Source organism: Amblyraja radiata, chromosome 41 (genome assembly GCF_010909765.2).
Source record: "Amblyraja radiata isolate CabotCenter1 chromosome 41, sAmbRad1.1.pri, whole genome shotgun sequence".
Taxonomy (NCBI): Eukaryota; Metazoa; Chordata; class Chondrichthyes; order Rajiformes; family Rajidae; genus Amblyraja; species Amblyraja radiata.
Window position 1 is genome coordinate 13,482,945 of NC_045996.1, and position 21,696 is coordinate 13,504,640.

The window sequence follows — 21,696 nt, forward strand, 5'->3', positions numbered from 1 at the left end:
CCTGGGTATAAATATCAACAATTTGTCCTGGTTCAACCACATAACACTACGGTCAAGCACACCAATGTCTCTTTCTCAAAAGGCTGAGAAAATTCAGCATGTATCCAACGAGTCTTACTAAATTTTACTGATACACCATAACAAATATCCTATGCAAATGCTACATAGCTTGATATAGCAAATGCTCTGCCCTAGACTACATGAAATTGCAGTGTTGCAAATGCTGCCTGGTCCATCATACAGATCAGCCTACCCTTCACTGACTCCTCCCTTCATTCTCATTGCCTCCTGAGAGCAACCAACGTAATCAAGGACAGTTCCCATCACAGTGATACTCTTCTCCCCCTCGGACAAGTATTCAGACAAGCTATATTCATCAGATGAATTATTGATCTCCAAAACTACTTTATTGCAGCCCTTGCACTTTCTTCATCTGCACTTTTTCTGTAGCTGGAACACTATACATCACATAAATTCCTCGTTTGCATTACCTTGATGTATGTACTTATGGTACGATCTTCTTGGATGGAATTCTTGGTACACAATAAGAAACCAAACTAATCCCTCTTCCAAGAGATGGTTTCTCCTACAACACAGCACCCCTTCGGTGTTTTGGCTGGAGTGTGCTTGAGCCTCGAACGAGATTTGAACCCAAAACTTCAGATTTGAGCAAGGTTTATAGGGCTTCTGGCTGGGCACAACTCCTTAAACAGAACAGCTGATGGAGCTATTTGGGATAGGGAAAAGCATATTTTTATCGTTAATTTCTCATTTAAAATGGAAGTCACTGGACTAAAGCACAGAAAACAATTAAGCAGCGTGGCTGCAGGCCACTTTATCTTTACCTTCCCCCACTCACTGATTTGCAAGTAAATGGATTTTTGTTAGACTAGCCATTGAAAAATTAATGTTGACTTTTTCCTGGAACTTCTGGATAACTGCAGTCGCTCATGGTACCCATTCTTTTTGTTCCAGCATCAAAATATCTACCCGTACAAGTCTTATGTTGAATCCACAAGCCAATTCAAACATCAAACTTAATATTTTTGCCTAGATAATTGAATGTACAGTGAGAGCACTGTGTGTTTGCTTCATCATGCTGAGAGAGTCAAGGTACATAAAAATACTGTGGTTAACTCAGAATTTCCACTCTTGTTCAAACATCTAATCCAAATACACATTGACTCACCCAAGTGTTGCCTGACTGGATACTGCAAGGTGGAGACAAATAATTTCTCCTTTCCTCCCTCAAGTTGATCAAAATGAAGAGGTTCATTTTGTTTTAATATTTTAATTAAAATAATGAGAAAGACACAAGTTTCAAGCCTTTTCCTTTTGAAGTTTCGTGCATGAGGTAGGTGTGATTGAGAGAGAAGAAAGAGCTGTGCTGGTATTCAAGCCAAACCTCGTCAGAAACAAAAATACACACAAGAACTGAAGCACCTCAAGGTTAATAAGCATCTGCTAATTCAATCTCACAACATCTGGCAACAAGCTTGGAGGAATCCTTCAGCCAGCCTCAATATGCTGCACCATATTTTAAAAAAAACATTTCTTAAGGAGACAACTTAGCAGGGTATTCAGTGGACTTAGAAAATCCCCATGCCTAAAATTTACCGTCAATAAAAAACAATAGTACTTGTCGACCTCAATGGTAGCAGCCCAAATAAAGTTTCAATCTTTTAGGGATCTCCCTTTGTCCAACAATAGTTGCTTTCAAATCACTAGTTCTTTTGTGGGACTGGTGGAAGGGGGGAGGGTGTCTCTGATATCCAGCGAGACATCTCATTAAGCAAGCTAAGCAGCAAATCCGACAGCAAGCCAGAAAAGAACATGTTTTACCAGTTTTCTTTAAACATTTTATAGAGCACAAAAGACTGAATAGAGAAGCAATCTTAAACATTAAGCCACCAAATAAAACTTTGAACATCTAAACTATAGAAATTTCGAAGTTGAGTTTGAGGATATATAGAACAACAAGTTTCGGAGTCAGATGTCATTAGATATTAACAGCAGCAGTACACTCAGACTCTACCCAGGATTGATCCTGACTATGGGTGCTGCCTGCATGGAGTTTATACGTTCTCCCGTGACCAAACTTGTTTTCTATGGGTGCTCCAGCATCCTCCAACATTTCAAAGACGTGCAGGTTTGTCGGTTAATTGGCTTCTGTAAATCATTCCTGGTGCATAGGATGAATCGTTGGTCGGTGCAGACTCAGTGGGCTAGAGGGCACGTGATTTTTTTTCTATTACAAATTTCCAATTGTGGAATACAGAGGTAATTAAATAAATGATGGGTCTTTCTGGTCAACTTCCCTCAAATTTTATTCACTTGTTCCCATGGAAATCTCGAGTTACATTAATCTGAGACCAGTTGTGCAGATTTCACGTATACAGCACTCGTCAGGTGGTTTGGATGCAACATCAGGAATTGGTACATTGATAATCGCAGTATTTATTATTCAGCAGCTGGGAGCATTGAACAAAACAAAACAGCTTCTGGATAACTTGATTATGGGTCCTTGCTGAGAGGAAAGAAGATTTGAACTCCAAATGTCAGATATGTTATTACTAAGGGTTGACAAAAAAGGTTGGCTTGCAGCAACAAAATTCATAGTTTAATCTATTTTTTGTTTATCAATTGGTAGCCAAGTAGCTTTTGATTAATGCCATAATTTTAAACTTTGCACTAGATGATCATCCTAAATTTAGAATGCTATATATACACAATTATAAAATTGGAACATTACCTGTGGTCCAATCTTCGTGGATGGAAGCTTTCTGCCTGAATTTTTCTGCCAGATGATCAAGTCTTTCCAGCCTCCTGATCTCGTTCAGCAGCCATTCCTCGTACCCTTTCTCTGCCTGCTCCAGACCTTGCCATGCATTATTAATATCCTACACACAACCAAAAGATATTATTCCATAGAAACCTAATGGGAATGAAGCATTGTCATAAAAATTTGCACAGTATTATCTTATTAAAAAGAATGTGTAATGCACATACAAGCAAGCAATTTAAAATATAAATGAGAGAGTTCCTTCAGGAAAAGTTTGACATGAACTGCTTATTCTACCAACTAGCAGACTCCGGAAGAACCTGGGCCTACAGACTAGCGTTCCTAAAGCAGTCCACCGATACAGGTTGCCACCATTTGTTTGGATTTGTTATGGATGAACTGATGGCCATAATTAGTGAACAATTGCCTTTTGCAACTTCAAGTATTAATGCATCAAGCAACACTTGATGCATTAATACCGAGGTACAGTGAAAAGCTTCTTAGTTTAGTTTAGAGATACAATACGGAAACAGGCCTTTCGGAGCACTGAGTTCGCACCAACCACCACACATTAACACTATCCTACACACTAGGGGCAATTTACATTTGTACCAAGCCAATTTATCTACAAACCTGAACGTCTTGGGATGTGGGAGGAAACCGAAGATCTCAGTAGAAAACACACGTGGTCACAGGGAGAACGTACAAACTCCCTACAGACAGCACCAATAGTCGGGATCAAACCTGGGTCTACCGTTGCATCCTATCCGAACGAGATGATCCTTTATTGCTTCTCCAACAATTTCCACTGAACACCCATGGTATTCATTCATGGAATTAAAATTAAAGTACTTGAAGCTTGTGAATAGAGTGGCTATTTCATGCACATCAAGATCCAATAAACCAAAGAGGCAACTTGTTCAGTTTGTAAATATTTGTTTTGATGCCAACAGTGGCCTGCATTCCCCCACACCACACTCCACCACATTATGAATATTGAAGGATATTTTTCTACAAAACTATTCCCATAATCAAGCACCTCTACTTCCTCCAATTCCTTCCCCAAACAGAAACGCACCAATCCTAACTTTAACACAGGTATTAGGGCAGCCATTTCTTAATGCTGAAACAAAAGACTGCAGATGCTACAATCTTGAACAATGAACAGTGCTGAAGGAACTCAGCAGGTCAGGCTGCATCTGTGGAGGGAATGGCCAGGTGGCCATTTCAGGTTGGGATCCTTCTTTAGACTGCATTTCAGGTCAGGAGCGGAGTCTGAAGAAGGGACCCGACCCAATACTGGAGCTGTTTGTCCATTCCCTCCACGGATGCTGCATGTCAAGCAAACAACTTTAGATTGTGCAACAAAAAAGGAAAACAAAACATTGTTGGTTGGTTCAAGACCAAAGAATATAAACTATCCACTTTTGGCAACTTTACTTCTTGTGCAGAAAAAGTCCAAAAATACTTTGGCATTGAGTTTGTTGTTGCATATCTTGCTACACCAGTGCAAAGTACTGACCATCTCCAACTGGAGTATTTAATCCTCTACACTGGACATTAATTCCATCATCAAATTCCCACCCTTAGTTGCCTGGGAGTTGCCATGACCAGAAACCTAACACTAGTCACATTGGTACAATGGGAATAAGATCAGATGGTACACTGGGTAACCTACTGCAAGTGACGCAGTGTTCCCACTATCTACAAAATGGACAAATTACACTGGACGAGTACAGATGCAGCCACACAAGCGATATTTCACATCCACTATGCACTTCCCTCACCAACAGTCACAGTGAACTCGCCATTCCACACCACCTTCCTATCAATCTCCATTGAACAGGTCCCATTAAAACAAAACAACCAAATTTATATCCCATGGATTTCAATTGTAATGTCAATGGATTCTACTGCTACGAGAAAATCGTTCTTTCAATTTAAAATGTACAGCATCTCGCCGACACCCTCTCTACCAAGAGCAGAAAAGCATGGAAACACCATCTTCTACAGGACACTCGCAGTATTATATTACCTTGGGGATTGGAATCTTGCTCACCATTTAGTCACCATCAGGCCTAAATCATGGAATTCAAACACTGTGGGAATGCCAGTCACACTTCAAGGCCCATTAGAGGAAGGCAGGAAACCCACGTCTCAAAGTGAATGGAACATTACTGACGTAAAGTATGAAAACCACTGGTGTTAATTAATTCTCACGGGGAAAACATAGTATTGCTCCACATACAAAATGTGTTCCCCGTTTGATTTTCAACCAATTTTAGGTTAACAGATTTCAACCAGGAAGCTACTAATAGTCCTCTAATAGGAAAAACAACTTCAATAGTGTATCCAAATATAAGCAGGACGTGCGGGATTGCAGTTCAGTGTGCAACTGTGAGAAAATTAAATCTTTGCAGTTAGCCTGGGGAAGTGAAGGGAAGCAGAAGGTAAAGAAGCTAAAGTGTATAGAGTTTATGCGATAAACGTCAGATACAATTTTCCAATTCCAACTCAACTGTGGCAATGGATTAAAAGTTAAATGTTTCTTACCGAGATCATTTTCCCTTCAGAAGGCATAAATGCTGGACGGTTGCTGAGGCGGAGTTTGGTCTGAAGGGTGTTGAAGTTGATCTCAAGCTGACACTTCTCTTGTACCTTTGGTGGCTTGTGGACACGCCGATAATCACGGAAGTCTTCCAGTTTTTGCTGCATAGCTTGCATGGTTTTCTCAGGTTCCCTGTTCTCAAGCCAAGGTTTGGTTTGGCGAATCCATTCCAACAACTGGAAACAAAACACCACAAAATACAAAATGTGATCACAATTTTTTTAAAGCTTAGAAATGCTTTTGAAAGCAAGAAATCTATTGAAAAGGCACGTACTTCATTGTTTACTAAAATTCCCTACAATATTTAGCCACGGTACCAAAATTGCACCAAAATTAACACCGATTTTAAACAGCAAACACTGTGATGACTGCTATTCACTTCCCCCAGTACATGTCACATGTTAGTCAGCATTTCACCACACCTCCTTGACCTATTTAGCCTCATTTAAAGAAACATCTAAAATATATATTTTAAGTTTTTTTTAAATTGCAACACCAATGAGAGATTTGAGCTAAATATTTGGTTTGTAGTCTTGTAGCAACTGGTTCTTAAGGTAGCACTTTAAAAAGGGCCCGACTGTTATAATTCCAAAACAGTGGCCATTTTTATTAGGATAAGAACCAGTTGTTACAGGACAACAAATTAAATGTTGATCTCAAATCTCACAGTAGCTCGGGAATTTAAATACACTCAAACAGAATTGAAAAAGAAATTAGCATCAGTAATGGCAATTATGAAACTACCAATAAATGACAACACTTTCTTTAAATAAAATTCCTTCAAGGGAAGAAAATCTATTATCCTGAGCTGGATTGGCACATGTGCCTCACTTGGATTAACTTTTAAAAACCCTCTGAAATGGACACCTAGTCACTCAGTTCAAGGACTATTAGACTAATAAATGTTGGCTTTGCCAGCAAGTGCAGCCCATGAAGGATAAATGGACCAACAGAAATTTGTCAAAATACAAAACCTCAGGATTGCGGTTTTAACACTGTTCAATTTCCAGAATTTAAATACATTCGTTATTTAAGGGTCACAGCTTAAGGATAAGGGGGAAATCCTTTAAAACCGAGATGAGAAGAACTTTTTTCACACAGAGAGTGGTGAATCTCTGGAACTCCCTGCCACAGAGGGTAGTCGAGGCCAGTTCATTGGCTATATTTAAGAGGGAGTTAGATGTGGCCCTTGTGGCTAAGGGGATCAGAGGGTATGGAGAGAAGGCAGGTACGGGATACTGAGTTGGATGATCAGCCATGATCATATTGAATGGCGGTGCAGGCTCGAAGGGCCGAACGGCCTACTCCTGCACCTAATTTCTATGTTTCTATGTTTCTATTCCCTAAATTATTGGAACCCCCAATTCTAGGAAACGTTAAATACAATTTTACAAGCATTTCTCATGAATATACAGGTTGTAAAGGTTATTAACATTTGCAAATCAGAAATTGTTAGGGGGCATGACATTGTCCTCTATAATCCTAATGGAACTTAGAGCTCCAGGATGTCCTCACCATTGAATTATATCTTCCTAGAATTTGCAAGAGAGTTTATTATATTTATACATTTTTTAAATCCATTGATTCAAGATGCGTCACTGCCAAGGCCAGCATTTACAACTCATCCCCAATTTCCTCTGAACATAGTGGCATAGGTAATTTAAGGAGCATTTAAAAGTCAACCACATTAGTCGCATGTAGAACAAAATCATGAACAAACTTCCATCTCCTTCCCTGCACATTTAATTAAAAATCTCTACAAATATATCTGTAAAATTGTACATTCATCGGTCATTTTTCCCTGAATAAGCACCTTCTAATGGTAATGAGATAAACTGGGAACTAAACATTAACAAAGTCATAGAATCCAAAATGGGCATCATCCCTTGCAGAATGTGGAGCTCAGTAATTCTGAACAGGCACGAATGATGATCAGCCAAAATGACAGTTCAGCTGTCTTATTGTTCCACAAATCCATCGCACAAATGAGCTATCTGGCCAAACAGTTTGATGATCATGCCAAAGTATAATAATCGGCTGATTTGCAAAATGCCTTTTGATGGAACAAACCCCAAAACTAATCCACAGATGTGTTCAGTTATTGTTAAGAAATTTAAGACTACTGGCTACTCACATTTGTTTTCGGTTTGATGACCATCCACAAATTGTAATAGTTTTTAAACAAATGCATTCTTCTAGACGGAAGGGTATCAACCCGAAGCATCACCCATTCCTTCTCCCCAGAGATGCTGCCTGTCCCGCTGAGTTGCTCCTGCATTTTGTATCTACCCATTCTTCTAGACTATACTCACTGCAAGTCATTCAGCAATTTAAAAAATTTACTGCACTCATGCAAAATACATACATCACTCGCCAACTTTTCATAATCTTCCATAAGGTGTTCATTCTCTTGATTAACTGCCAGAACTTTGCAGATCCTATTGGCCGCAGTCTCCGCCTATTGGGAACAAATACATGGTTAGAAATTGCAGCACTTAAAATGTTATGGAAAAAGTTATGCAAAGTTCAGGCAGATTTATGGGATTGTTAGGGCACAATATTAAAATGTCATTAAAGTTTTTTAAATTACCTTTCAATTCCAAGAGCAAACATCTCAAATAAAATTGCCACTCTGCAGGTCATGATGTTCACAATATATCCAGCTTAGATTAAGCTTCACAAATGAGTGTCATTTAAGCAAAGATTGGTTCAAGAGACAAAATGGGTGATTTGAAATGCAAGTAAGTAAACAAAGTTTAGATTTATCTAAAGATCTGAGTCTCCCCAAAAGGCTTTATCCTCCCCCCCCCTTAAGGACAAAGACTGGCAATTGTGGGTTTTGGTCAGAAATATAAGCATGCATCACTACAACCAGGATTAGTGCAGAAATGCCACTCACCTGACCCACCTCAAACTAACATGAGCAACATGGCAGCATGCTGATGCAGCACTCAACTTTAAAAAATGCCTATTAGTATTCGATTTCAAGCAATTTTGTAATCCATCTGTACTGTATGGGATTTGCAAAGAAAGTGAAAGCAAGCTAGTGTGCCACACCGAAGCATGTACCCTTGCCCCAAGGATTCGGCTTCCAACAGTGCCGGTGCCTTCATCTACATTTAACGGATTGACTACTTTAACTGTCAACTCACTTTTGCAGAATGAATTAGTAAAGAATCACTAAAGGAAGAAAAAGTCTTACATTGTACACCTGTTCACATCGATACATGCAGCAAACTATATCACAACCTTTAAATTACCAAGTTAAGAGAGTGACGATGAAGTGATGTGTGAGAGAAAGCATATTGCTCCAAAAAGCACAAACAGTGTCAGTGGCAAACCATTCATTGCCAAGAGACAACAGGAAAGGGAGGCTTTTATACCTGTTACACAGCAAAAAATATACATTGGCAGAACAAATGCAGATGAGAGCTGGTCACCATTGATGGAAACAAATGGTCTACATAAGAGGGGAAAAAAAGAGACAGCAATGGTTGACAGGTGAGAACAAGTTCATGAGGTTATTTTATAATAAAGGAATATTAAATGTATGCAAATTGCATTGTACATATAGTGTAATTTTTCAGGGGTTGTTTTATGTAGTAGATCAAAATAGATTAGGTTTAAAATTTTGACTGCATCATTTTCTCTTCAAATTGTCGCTAATCATCCTGACAATGTCAGTTAGCAGAATTACATTGAAGGCCAGCAAATAAATAAGACCACTTTTATACATATTTATATTTACTATGGACCTAACCACCCTTGTCATTACTGAGATAAGACCCAAACTACAAATGGTGTGAAGACAGGACTAGACTCTATGCATAGCACAATGCTAGAATTCTTCTCCCCCTAACATTCCACCTTTCTAACAAAGGAGACATTTAGCATTTTGGTGTTTTATGTCATAAAATGTGCTCTTCACAACTTTAGTTTTCTGGCATTATTGGGAATTTGAATCCTGAACATGCGAAAAGAATACATTTCCAGACATCCAAATATATGATGAAAATTCTAATACTGGGACTTTAACGAAGTTTTGAAATTAGTAGCAAAAGTAGATTTCAACAGAACAGTATAGTTGCTCGGAAGGATATGCAGACAATATCATTAAATTCAGATATATTGCTGCACAGAGGGAAGGGGTATAGTAAGTGGGAACAGAGAACAAGGATTGACCAGAGGTAGTCCAAGGGCCTTGTTCAAAATATTATGGATTCAGGGTAGTTCATTTGCATATGACAAGAGCATGCTTATTTTGAATATATAATATATATGCACACACTATGTACCTTTTAAAAATGACACTCATTATCCTACAGAAAGTGCCTGTGCACATTATACAAATGGATATAGAACGTTCACCACCCTACAAGAGGTAAGCACCCCACAGAAGACCAAAAGCACACAGGAGGATAGAATGTTTGCATGAGTCAAGAGCTCACCTTTTGAGCACCTGAGAAGGCATGGTAGTAGCATGAAACGTAAGTCATTATAGCCTTTTCATCTGGCCTGAGAGTGCCTACAATATCTGTGCAGAGAGAAGAGTAAGCAGAGTAAGGTCGCATCATGCCATAAGCAGAAAAACAAGTACTCTTATCGTACGGTATGCAAGAGCAGAGGTGCAGCATCATGCCTAGAACCAAGAAATTAAAAATCTGAAGGACAGCTGAAAGAGAAGCATAAGATCAGTGCTGCAGCAAGAAGTGGATCCTTGATGACATGGTACCTTCTGTGCTCCTGAAAAGGCATGGTAGAAGCAGGAGACATAGGTCATTATAGCCTTCTCATCAGGACGGGCAGTATTCACAACGTCTGCGGGTAAACAAAAATATTAGAAGCTTCTAGTCAACATCCCAATCTTTATCATTAAATACTTGTGCTTATATCCATGGACCAATCAAACCCAAATGTACAATCTTGTCATTAAGACAGTTAACTTAAGTTCAAAAAGCAAAGTGATGCAGCACACTTACAACTTTCTACCGCAAATCCATTGGAGCTGCACCCGAGTTATAATAGCTGTTTCTCACCATCAGAAAAAGTAATCACCATGACGACAGATGGCACAATGGGCTAAGTGTTCGGCTGGCAACCGGAAGGTAGCCGGTTCGAATCCCGCTTGGAGTGCATACTGTCGTTGTGTCCTTGGGCAAGACACTTCACCCACCTTTGCCTGTGTGTGAATGTGTGTGAGTGATTGGTGGTGGTCGGAGGGGCCGTAGGTGCAGAATGGCAGCCACGCTTCCGTCAGTCTGCCCCAGGGCAGCTATGGCTACAGAAGTAGCTTACCACCACCGAGTGTGACTGAGGAGTGAATGAATAATGCGATGTAAAGCGCCTTGAGTATTAGAAAGGCGCTATATAAATCCCATCCATTATCATTATTATTATCATGAGTCAGATACTCAAACATAACCATCCATGGGAAAAATTAGATCCCTAACCAGAAATTGATTGACATTAATATTTCAGAACACACACTAAAGGTTGATAGTAATAATAATAACTTTATTTATAGAGCACTTTAAAAACAACCACTGTTGCAACAAAGTACTGTACATGACTAATCATGGACAAAAAATTATTACACGACAATAAAAACATTAAAAGTGAGTAAAAACAATAAAAAAAACATTAAAAACACTAAAACAGGAGCAAAGTCTCATGCAGGGTCAAAAGCCAAGGAATAGAAATGGGTTTTAAGATTGGTTTTGAAGATGGACAGTGAGGGGGCCTGTCTGATGTGCAACGGCAGAGTGTTCCATAACGCCGGAGCAGCAACAGAGAAGGCTCTATACCCTCTGAGCTTCCGCTTAGACCTCGGTACCTTGATGATTAATATTATGGTCATCAGTAAATACTGTGCAAAAGACTGGACTAAAGTGTGCCAATTTGCCTTCTTCAGCCATTTCTACAGAAATTTAAATGGAAATCTTCATTAAACAAGGTTTGTTTATTCTATCCTGTAAAGCCTCCAGCAGTATAGATCCTGGCTACAAAATCAGTCCAAATAAAATACGTGAATAGCGCTGGTGCACAGTATTTAGTACAATCACGTAAATCTGCTGATGCATATCAATAGTAAACTATTAAATGTATCCAATTTAAAATCAGTTGGAGGTTAAAAAAAAATAATGTAAGTACTAAACACACATTTGCTCCTGAAAATTCAACAACAGGCCATGATTCTATAATAGCCCCCCAACCTCCAAAATGTTGAAAACTCAGGTCAGGTTGCAACCATGGAAAATGTTTCAGGTCACAGACCTTTGCCAGAACCAAAGATCTTATAGCAGAGCAAGATGGGTTACTCTCACGCAAACGTGTAGTACGCTCATGGGCGGATTCATGGGTGATTATACGACTCATTTTAGCAACCAGCCCCTGCCATCTTGTTCCGCCATCTTGCTTCCGGCCAAAGATCGGATCTTTGTTTCCGCAGCGGGGAGAAGGAGTGGAAGTGTGGGGCCCGGGGCAGCGAGGAGAGGGAGTGTGCGGCCCGGGGCAGCGAGGAGAGGGAGTGTGCGGCCCGGGGAGAGGGAGTGTGCGGCCCGGGGCAGCGGGAGAGGGAGTGTGGGGCCAGGGGAGAGGGAATGTGGGGCCAGGGGAGAGGGAGTGTGGGGCCAGGGGAGAGGGAGTGTGGGGCCAGGGGAGAGGGAGTGTGGGGCCAGGGGAGAGGGAATGTGGGGCCAGGGGAGAGGGAGTGTGGGGCCAGGGGAGAGGGAATGTGCGGCCCGGGGCAGCGGGAGAGGGAGTGTGGGGCCAGGGGAGAGGGAGTGTGGGGCCAGGGGAGAGGGGAATAGGAGGGGGGGAGACATTGTAGTGAGGGGGCAGGCGAGGGAGTGCCGGGGGGATAAGGCCTAGTGTGTGTGAAGTTGGAGGTTTACAATGTTTCTTATTTACAATGTTTCTTATTTAATGTCCCTTGTCTAGTCTGAAATAAAGTTCATTATTGGATCAGAATAAATATAATTGTGTGTGTTATATGATTATATACATTTATATCATTTTCATGTATGTGTGTTTATAAACATTTTATTCTTTAACAAGAATTAACAGAATTATGAACGAACAGAATTATGAATCTAACCCTATATCACACACAAAAAGTTCCCCCGCAATGTCAATTACCCTGCGAGTCGGGTAGGTTCCGGTTACTACAAAATCAACTCAAACACTGCTTGTGAGCCATTTAAAAAGAAATGATTTAAAATACATAAAAAAAGACAATTACTAGAGTCAAATTTTATTCTTGACAAGAAGTATGAACTGACAGATTTATGAATCTAACCCTATATCACACACACAAACTGTTGCCCCGCAACATTGATTACATTGCGAGTCGGGTCGGGTCAGGTAGGCTCAGGTTACTAAAATGGGCAGGGAAAAATGCCCATGATCCCCTCCATAGCGTACTACACGTCAGCCCATTGCATTTCGCAGGAGTAGCCTATCTTGCTCCGCTACAAGATCTTTGGCCAGAACTATGTAAGCGGAAAATGCTGTTTATTGTTAAGTTGAAGACAAGTGGGGAAGGGACGGAAATGATAAATGGAGAACCTCTAAAAGGTCGAGGCTAAGTTTCCACCTTCTCCGCTACTTCTCTTGCTTGCTCTGTCCCAATTCTAACAAAGAATGCAGCCTGAAGTGTTGACTGCCTTTCCACAGATGTGGCCACACCTGCAGCTTCAATCATTGCTTTAACATCAGATTACCAGGTTTCTGTTGGATTTTCAGGTCTACATAAAACCAGCACTCCCAAGTTTTGAACGGAATCATCTAGAAACACATTTCAGCAGTCTTGCAAAATATACAAACTGAAAAAAGTGTGGAAATTAACATGCATTATTTGCTAATCTGGTGATCGGATATTACAGGGGTGAAACAAATGAATTGCATCACAAAATCAAATGAGAATAATCAAACACATTAGAACATCAATTCCACTGAACGACGGAAAACAGCCCCAAGAACACTACCCTTCAGGCCTTTCCACCCAAATTTAATTTGTATTTGTATTCATCTGTCTCAATGTCTTGAGTCTCAAGACATTTGTTTGCCTCAGACAGATGGCTACTAATGCCCTAATGCGATTGCATTCGCAAATGTTGTCATGTTATGGAAACATTCAAATTATGTACTTGGCTCATTCATGCCCCAGTGAACACTCGTTGCAATTTCACTGACAAAAGATTGGGCTCCTTTGCTGCAAGTGAAATATTCGTTACTTTGGCAATATAGATGAAAGATTTTAAAAACCAAAACAGGAAATGTGGTTTGAAATTGCAAGATGTTGGGATAACAGAGCATTATGAAGGAAGTCTAAAATAACACTACGCTCAACACCCTTGTATTCAATACAATAACTACCTAATTATGTATGTAAAATTATGAAAGGCATAGATAGGGTAGACAGTCAGAGCCTTTATCCTAGAGTGGAAATGTCACAGACTAGAGGGCATAATTTTAAAGTGAAAGGGACAAGGTTTAAAGGAGATGTGGGGGGCAAGTTTTTTTTTTACATAAACAGAGTGGCGGATGCCTGGAATGCACTGCCAGGGTGTTACTGGAGGCAGATGCAATAGGTACATTTAAGAAATTTTTGGATAGTACATAGATGTGACCAAATGGAGGGATAGGGATCATGTGCAGGCAAATGAGATTAGTTTATCTTAACATCAAGTTGGGCATGGGCATTGTGGGTAGATGGGGCCTGTTTCTGTGCTGTGCTTTTCCGTGCTTTATTCTTCCACTAAAAATGGCAATTAACACAAAACCCTCAGGAGTACTGTCACCCCATGAGGTAGCTTTATTCTTCCACTAAAAATGGCAATTAACACAAAACCCTCAGGAGTACTGTCACCCCATGAGGTAGCAATGTCAAGTGTAAATTACTGCTTCAAGCCTGTATAACAGTTAGATAGTTGCCCCTTAAAAATCAGATATCCCAGCCTATCGAATAGCCACATCCAGAAAAGGGGTACCTCAAAATGTCAATTTACATGAGAGCAAATGCAACTTCAACTTCCTTCAATGGAAGGTAGACAAAAGTGCTGGAGAAACTCAGCGGGTGCAGCAGCATCTATGGAGCAAAGGAAATGGGCAACGTTTCAGGCTGAAACGTTGCCCATTTCCTTCGCTCCATAGATGCTGCTGCACCCGCTGAGTTTCTCCTGCACTTTTGTCTACCTTCGATTTTCCAGCATCTGCAGTTCCTTCTTAAATTCCTTCAATACAATGTGCAAGCCAATTCTCATCCTTATCTGTCATGCGTACACACATGGAAATTTCATCCTTGCCCATCATCTGTGTCCTCATGGAAACCATCGGCTATTAATGGAGCAATTGAATCCATTTTCTTTTCCAAACTAGGTTGAACCCTTTCTACCAAGTTAGCATAAAAACAAAATTGATTTCAACTACTACTGGATTTACTTGGCTGTAGGAACAGATATATACCACAAACAAACTGGAAAACAACCACTCACCAGCCAAATAAGGTTTTGTTGCTGCAACATTACTGTTACATCCACTAAGAACAAAGTATAACCTTCTCGCATGATGATTGCATCAGCACATGCTTAGCTTTGCACTTGGCAAGGAAGCATCTGCATCATCATTCCCTAATGGCATTCATTTCCTACACTAATGTTCATAGTTTACTGAAGTTGGATTTAAGCACTTCCTGCAAAGCCGAGCAACAATAGCTTAATCTCATTAAAGGTTCGTTATACGTTGGGAGTTGACCTGTTCTACAGATAGCGTTGGAATTAAAGGACACCCAAACCATATATTTCTGGATGTGCATTCTTTGAGACAAATAGAAAAAAAAAGCCCCACATCATTAACAGATCTTAGTTGTAAAATACTCTTCACTCAATTGTGCAACTCAAAACAATCAGGTTTTCACTCCTTAAGTAACTGTATTGCATTTAAAATCCATATAGTATTTTGTAAAGTAAATACAAAATACCCCCCCACCACCACCACCACAAAGGCAGCACAAGGCAGATAGGCAGCAAAGGAAATAGGTAACATTTCGGGCCTAAACCCTTCTTCAGTCTGATGGCAACATTTCGGGCCAAAACCCTTCTTCAGACTGATCGCAAGGAGGGTTTTGGCCCGAAAGTCTGAAGAAGGGTTTTGGCTCAAAACGTTGCCCATTTCCTTCGCTCCATAGATGCTGCTGCACCAACTGAGTTTCTCCAGCAATTTTGTCTACCTTCAATGCTGAATTAACATTATCAATTTCTACTGTAAAAACTTCAGTCTTCTTCTGAACAAGGGATTCTATGCAATCAGAATTGAGAAGTTTGCTAGAACTTTTACAAAAAGATGCAAAGCGTGCTAGAGAATTAATCCATATTAGAATGAAATGAAATGTTCATAACTGAACACCAAGTATATTTCTTTCAGTTACCGTTAACAGAATAAAATAACTCACCTTCTGCATCCAACATCTTGGGTATATCTAAGTATTTTTCTGCCACTTCAAAGGCATTGTTCAGGTTTGTGAGAGGATCATCCTGTCAGGAAAAGAGGAACCAAAAGGTCAAACACATACCTTGTAAGTATTAAAATTCAAGTTGCCATCTCCAAAAATGTTTTTCTCCATCAAACACAAGCATAAACATACAAACTATTGGTAAAAATATCCCTAATATAAAAGGATGGCAGATTTCCTCCTCTGAAAGGGATTAGTGAACCAACAAGTCTTTATGACAATCCGGTAGTTTTGTGATCATGTGTCAGAAAGAACTGCAGATTCTGGTTTACATCGAAGGTAGACACAAAATGCTGGATTAACTCAGGACAGGCAGCATCTCTGGAGAGAAGGAATGGGTGACATTTCAAGTCGAGACCCTTCTTCACAAGAAGGTTCAGAACCTATTCAGAAGAAGGGGCTCGACCCGAAACTTCACCCATTCCTTCGCTCCAGAGATGCTGCCTGCCCCGCTGAGTTACTCCAGCATGTTGAGTCTAGTTTTGTGACCATGACTTTTCTATAAATTCAAGAATTGTAATTGAAACTTCAGAGTCGAGTCCAGGCTCGCTAGATTAATAGTCAGTAAATTACACATCCATCAGCATGAGCACACCCACAGGTTAAGATCCAAAGAAATATGCAAAGAGTAACAAAATGTAAAATCTGTTACATACCTTCCTCAACTTATCGTAATCAATAAGTTCTGGTCTGTGTCTGTGAATGAGAGCATTGAACGCCAGGCCATCTTTCCAACTGGACATCAGAAATGGAATCCAATGGAAGGGGGAAGAGAGACAAGGGGAGAGATGCATTATTTATTTCAATCGAACAGCTACAAAGGTTCCGCATTAGCAATTACAAAAAGTACTTTGGGATATGTTAAAGCTATTACAGTTACAGAAGTAGTTTGAGGTGCAAGGGAAGGAAAAATAAATTCAATTAATACATTCACTGCAGAAACCTATTTATAATTTAAGTGCAATTCCATTAAGTTCACATTTTCTGGAAATACTTGTCCCATGAAATTAACTCCTGGGTCAATGCACTGCACTAACCCATCTAAAGAGCCCATTGAAAGTTAACAGAAACGTACACAGAAATGTTAGCCTTTTATCGTAGAGCTGCCTCCCACGGGAAGATCCTTTCCAAAACAGCTCTGATGTAAATGGCCCTATTCCCTCAGTATGCTTGCAGAAAGGCTGCATTAACTTTGTATACTTCATAAAACTTTACAATAAGTTCATATCTTGACAGGCCATGTCAAAAGTCCAAATTTGTATTAGAATAGTATTTTATACCTGGAGAAGCAAGATTGCACGCACTTTTGTTTAACAGAATTATGGCACCATTAAAATTGAAAAAAAACCTGCATGAATGGTAACTAATACAAAAAGGCTCTATTATACAATGCTAATGATATCTTCACTTCAGAAATTAAGGCCCAGGGAGCAACAATATTGTAAATGAGAAATGATCTTAAAGTAATAAATCTACTGTTATGTGAAATGGTATTAGAATAAAACTACAAAGTATTAAAATTTGAAGCACTGGGACACTTTCCAGTGGAGTTGAGAAACCAAATAGGTTTTATATTAAACGTTTTAAAAACAGTGAAAGGTGAGAACAGTAATATGGAAAGACCATTTCCTTTGGATGGGAAGTCAAAAAAGAGGGACCCATAAATCTAAAATAAGTTTGACAATGGAATTTGCCCTCGCAAGGAAGTATGGCACCTTAAAAGGAAAATACAAATGACAATGGGAGGCTAAACCAGCTCATAAAGAGATGTAAAGGATGATGCCGAGATATTGTAAGAATAAGGCCAGTGCCAAATTGCAAACTTTCACAAACCTATCTGGTACAGCATTGGAGTTTTATAGAATTAAATTCTTGCTCCACTTGGTACTATTGAAAATAGGTACAATTATCTGTCTCCGTGTTACTTATTTGCAGTGGCCACAATAAAATGAAAATATTCAACCACAAGTTATGCAAAATTTTAACCAAACAATTAAGAGGACAAAATGTTCACACGCTAAGTGACAATGTCATTATTGATATATCTGCTGTAAAAAGTGAACAAGGTGCAAAGTGTGAATGTATATGTGGTTGCATACCAACTGAACCTAACAGTAACAAAGGTGTATTCAATCATAGCATATATTTTAAACAAATCTTTTACAATCAAAATTTACACCTCCCATCTCGGAGGCAAAGTTTAGAGAAATGCTGGTTTGCTGCCATTGTGAAAATTAAGGGCACTCAAGCGTTCAAATGAACAGCAGCTGTATAAAATATCCAGAGCTTACATGAACATTAATAACAGGATTCACGTAACAGATATGATGACTACAAAGGCTAGCTACAAGTCTGCTTTTATCTATCACTCCAGTTTAAGAGATCACTTTCCTTCCCCCTCCCCTCCACCCACACCAAGCGAATAAGTGATTCATTATGCTGCACACATTACCTGATGTGGAAGTTCTGCACATTCACATTCTTGTATGGCGCAGTCTTCCTCTGGCACCAGAGCAGCAATCCCTCCTTGGCAGATGTTTCTGAAGCATTTCAGGAGCAAAAACAACCATTAGAACTGCTGAACTACCATAAAAAGTGCACAACAACAAAGCAGAGTGCTTAAAATTAAGTAAAATGTAGTATCTAGGTTTGCAACTATCAGCAAAAACAAAACTGGTGGTTGGAAACACCCAAATACCTACAAGTTTGAATGTGGCACATAACATTTTAAATTACATGCTGCCAAACCAATAATAGCTTTGTCAGCATCATGTTTCAAAAGAGTTTCAAGGTGTCACTTAACATGAAACACATCCGCCTTGTAGTGACACAAAACCTCATCCTAAGATAAAGGCTGCCAGCTCTCTCAACCCAGAGAAGAATTAAAAGTTGTTTAATATTTAACGACGGATTGTTGTAATCCTTCAGAATTAGAGTGTTACTCAAAATTTGGGAAAAATTGATATCCACAAATTACAATCGACCAAAAACTATCCAGCTTCCTGCTGCTTTTTAAAACATCTATGAAAATGCTATTTACACCTAACAGAACCCAAATTGGCAACAGTTCAAAAATCACTCACTAGGTTTAAAAACTTTAATTAGGACTGAGTACACACAAAATGTTATGTCCATTTTGTATCCAACGGCATGTTTTATCTGACTAGTGAAATTAATTAACATGGCTGCCAGCATTGTTTCAATAATTTAAAACTTGCAATTATTAAATCTGCAACAAACATTACTAAATGAGCAAGTTATACAGTTACACAGGCTAGGATCACAATTGAAGCTTTCCACTCCCCTGCACAACACATCCTTAAGAATGACCAATTATTCTAATATTTTGCCAAGCCTTTCAAAATTGGTAATTTACCAATGGGAACACGGAAATATTTATTCCATTCCTAAGTTGTTGCTCTGACATTCACAACTCCCGAAGATTTTTGAAATATTTAAGGGTGGCACAGTGGCTCAGCAGTAGAGTTGCTGCCTTTCAGCGCCAGAGACCCGGGTTCGATCCCGACTACGGGTGCTGTCTGTACAGAGTTTGTACCTTCTCCCTGTGACCGTGTGGGTTTCTCCGAGATCCTCGGTTTCCTCCCACACTCCAAAGACGTATAGCTTAATTGGCTTGGTATAAGTGTAAAATATCCCTATTGTGTGTATGATAAGTGTCAATGTGCGGGGATCGCTGGTTGGTGCAGACTCGGTGGGCTGAAGGGCCTGTTTCCGCACTATCTATAAACTAAACTCTGTCCAGTTGAATGAGACAATACCTAGCAGGTATGGTGTACCGAAACCTACTAGGTGGCAGACCTCAATGAGAATTGTGAGTCAAGATGATAAAGTTTATGAATATGACATGGTTAAATTTCACATCAAAAACCAAGCATAGTACTGACAGCATAAAAGGATTTTTGCTCATTATGCACACAAGAATTCAGACTAATCTGCTTGTCACCAGCATTTATGGTCCCGAGCCGAAATATTTTTACCTTCAACGGATATGTCTTGAATAGCAAAACGAAGGATGATTGTCCAGATCATACCGAGGGTCATCTTAACATTACCATCCACAATTTCTGCAAAGAAACATTCATATTTTTGAAAAAACTGCACAGCTAATCTTGAACAAAAAGAAACCAAAATAATAAAGATGTCTTCTTTGTAGGTTGAGCTAAAATGAATACATTACATTGCAATAGATCTCAGCAAATTCAACCTAATAAATAATTAGTCCAAGTCTCAATTTGTTCTTTCATGGCTTTAACCACAAGGAGGAGTTATAAAAGTTACTACTGAATTCCTATATTTTATCTTTACTGAACAGAGCTCCCTCCATACAGTAGACTAGTGTTCAGAAACTTTGCACTGTTGGTTTTGTTTTTCTTAAAGAACCAGGCCATGTGAAAGCATAACATAGACGTGGTGAATGAGATGCCTCTTGCAATCAGTCTGAAGAAGGGTCCCGGCCTGAAATGTTACCTATCCATGCTCTCCATACCAGCTGCCTGACCTACTCAGTTATTCCAGCATTGTGTGCCTCTTGCAAAATTCCTTCACCAGGGCAAAACTTGCACGGTAAATGGTAGGGCGCTGGGGAGTATTGTAGAACCAAGACACCCAAGGGTGCGGCAACATAGTTGCATGAAAATGACTCGCATGTGGACATGGTGGCAAGGGCATTTGGCACTCTTACCTTTAGTCAGCATCTTGAGTACAGAAGTTGGAATGACATGTTGATGTGGTCACACTTGGAGTACTATATAGAGTTCTGGTTGCCCTGCTATAGGAAGGATCAAAAGGTGCATACACTGGAGGTCGGTACCAGGAGTTACAAGGAGAGGCTGGTGGCCTGGGGTTTTTTTTCCCCTAGGGGGTACCTTAAGAGATTTATTAAAAAACATGACAGGTAGTGATTGGTCGATTGCCAATCTTTTCCCCAGCTTAGGGGAATAAAACTGATGGGCAAAGGTTTAAGGCGAGAGGAGAAGGATTTAGAAAGAACCAGATGAGGCAATTTCTTCCTCACTGAGGGTGACAGAGAGAGTGGTGAAGACTGGTACAATGATGACAATTAAAAGACACTTGGGCAGGTACATGGAGGGATACAGGCCAGATGCAGGCAAGAGGGACAAGCTCAGCTCAGTAACTTGGACTTATTTTCGTGCTGTATAAACACGTACTCAAAAACTCTTCAGTACTGCAGTGGCAATGTCAGCTGTGATTTTGTGCCACGACCATCGACTTGATACATAGAAACATCAAAAGAATAAACATCATTCGCATCAGATCATTAGTGCAATGCTGGAACAACCCAAAATAAACCAATATTTACACAATTATGAATCCCAAATAGTAAATCAATTTTGGCCAAAAACTGGAAAAGAGAAGAATCTTAATGACACCAAAATATTAATGGATATGAAACAAATTGGGGTATCTAATTCCATTCCAATATAACTATATTCTAATGTGGTACCCTTCTGCATTGTTGGAGATATTGTGGCCTTTTGATATTAGGACCACATCCTACCGTTGTCTGTGTGTAATTCTGGAACAGGTGTCACGTTACAATAACCTGTAACGATTCAGTGCATTTACCCTGGTTAAATCCCGTAATTATAGGCCTCATTCCAGGATGAACACACAATCTAGCCAACACAGATACAACAAAACTGCATTGTTGGAGATTTCACCTTTAGGGCAAGATCTTCACTGCTTTTGAGTGACACTATCAAAAGCCATTTCTCCGAGCAGAATGGCCAATATACCTCTTACCAATATAACTCA

The 21,696-nt window shown here is 39.7% G+C and overlaps 1 protein-coding gene across 5 annotated transcripts in view; it reads right to left on the minus strand.

Annotated features, from left to right (window-relative positions):
- The window catches only part of actn4 (actinin alpha 4), a 79,975-nt gene that overhangs the window by 21,951 nt on the left and 36,328 nt on the right, over positions 1–21,696 (minus strand). For 3 of the 5 annotated variants that reach the window (XM_033014248.1, XM_033014250.1, XM_033014246.1), the window contains exons 4-11: positions 19,899–19,985; positions 18,353–18,440; positions 16,557–16,635; positions 15,841–15,922; positions 10,123–10,208; positions 7,756–7,848; positions 5,336–5,566; positions 2,753–2,900 (exon numbers count right to left, since the gene is read on the minus strand). In XM_033014248.1, coding sequence (XP_032870139.1) covers positions 2,753–2,900; positions 5,336–5,566; positions 7,756–7,848; positions 10,123–10,208; positions 15,841–15,922; positions 16,557–16,635; positions 18,353–18,440; positions 19,899–19,985 — 894 coding nt within the window. Of the gene's footprint in view, positions 1–2,752; positions 2,901–5,335; positions 5,567–7,755; positions 7,849–9,838; positions 9,925–10,122; positions 10,209–15,840; positions 15,923–16,556; positions 16,636–18,352; positions 18,441–19,898; positions 19,986–21,696 lie in introns of all 5 variants that reach the window. The other 2 variants (XM_033014249.1, XM_033014247.1) reach the window with 1 other exon arrangement.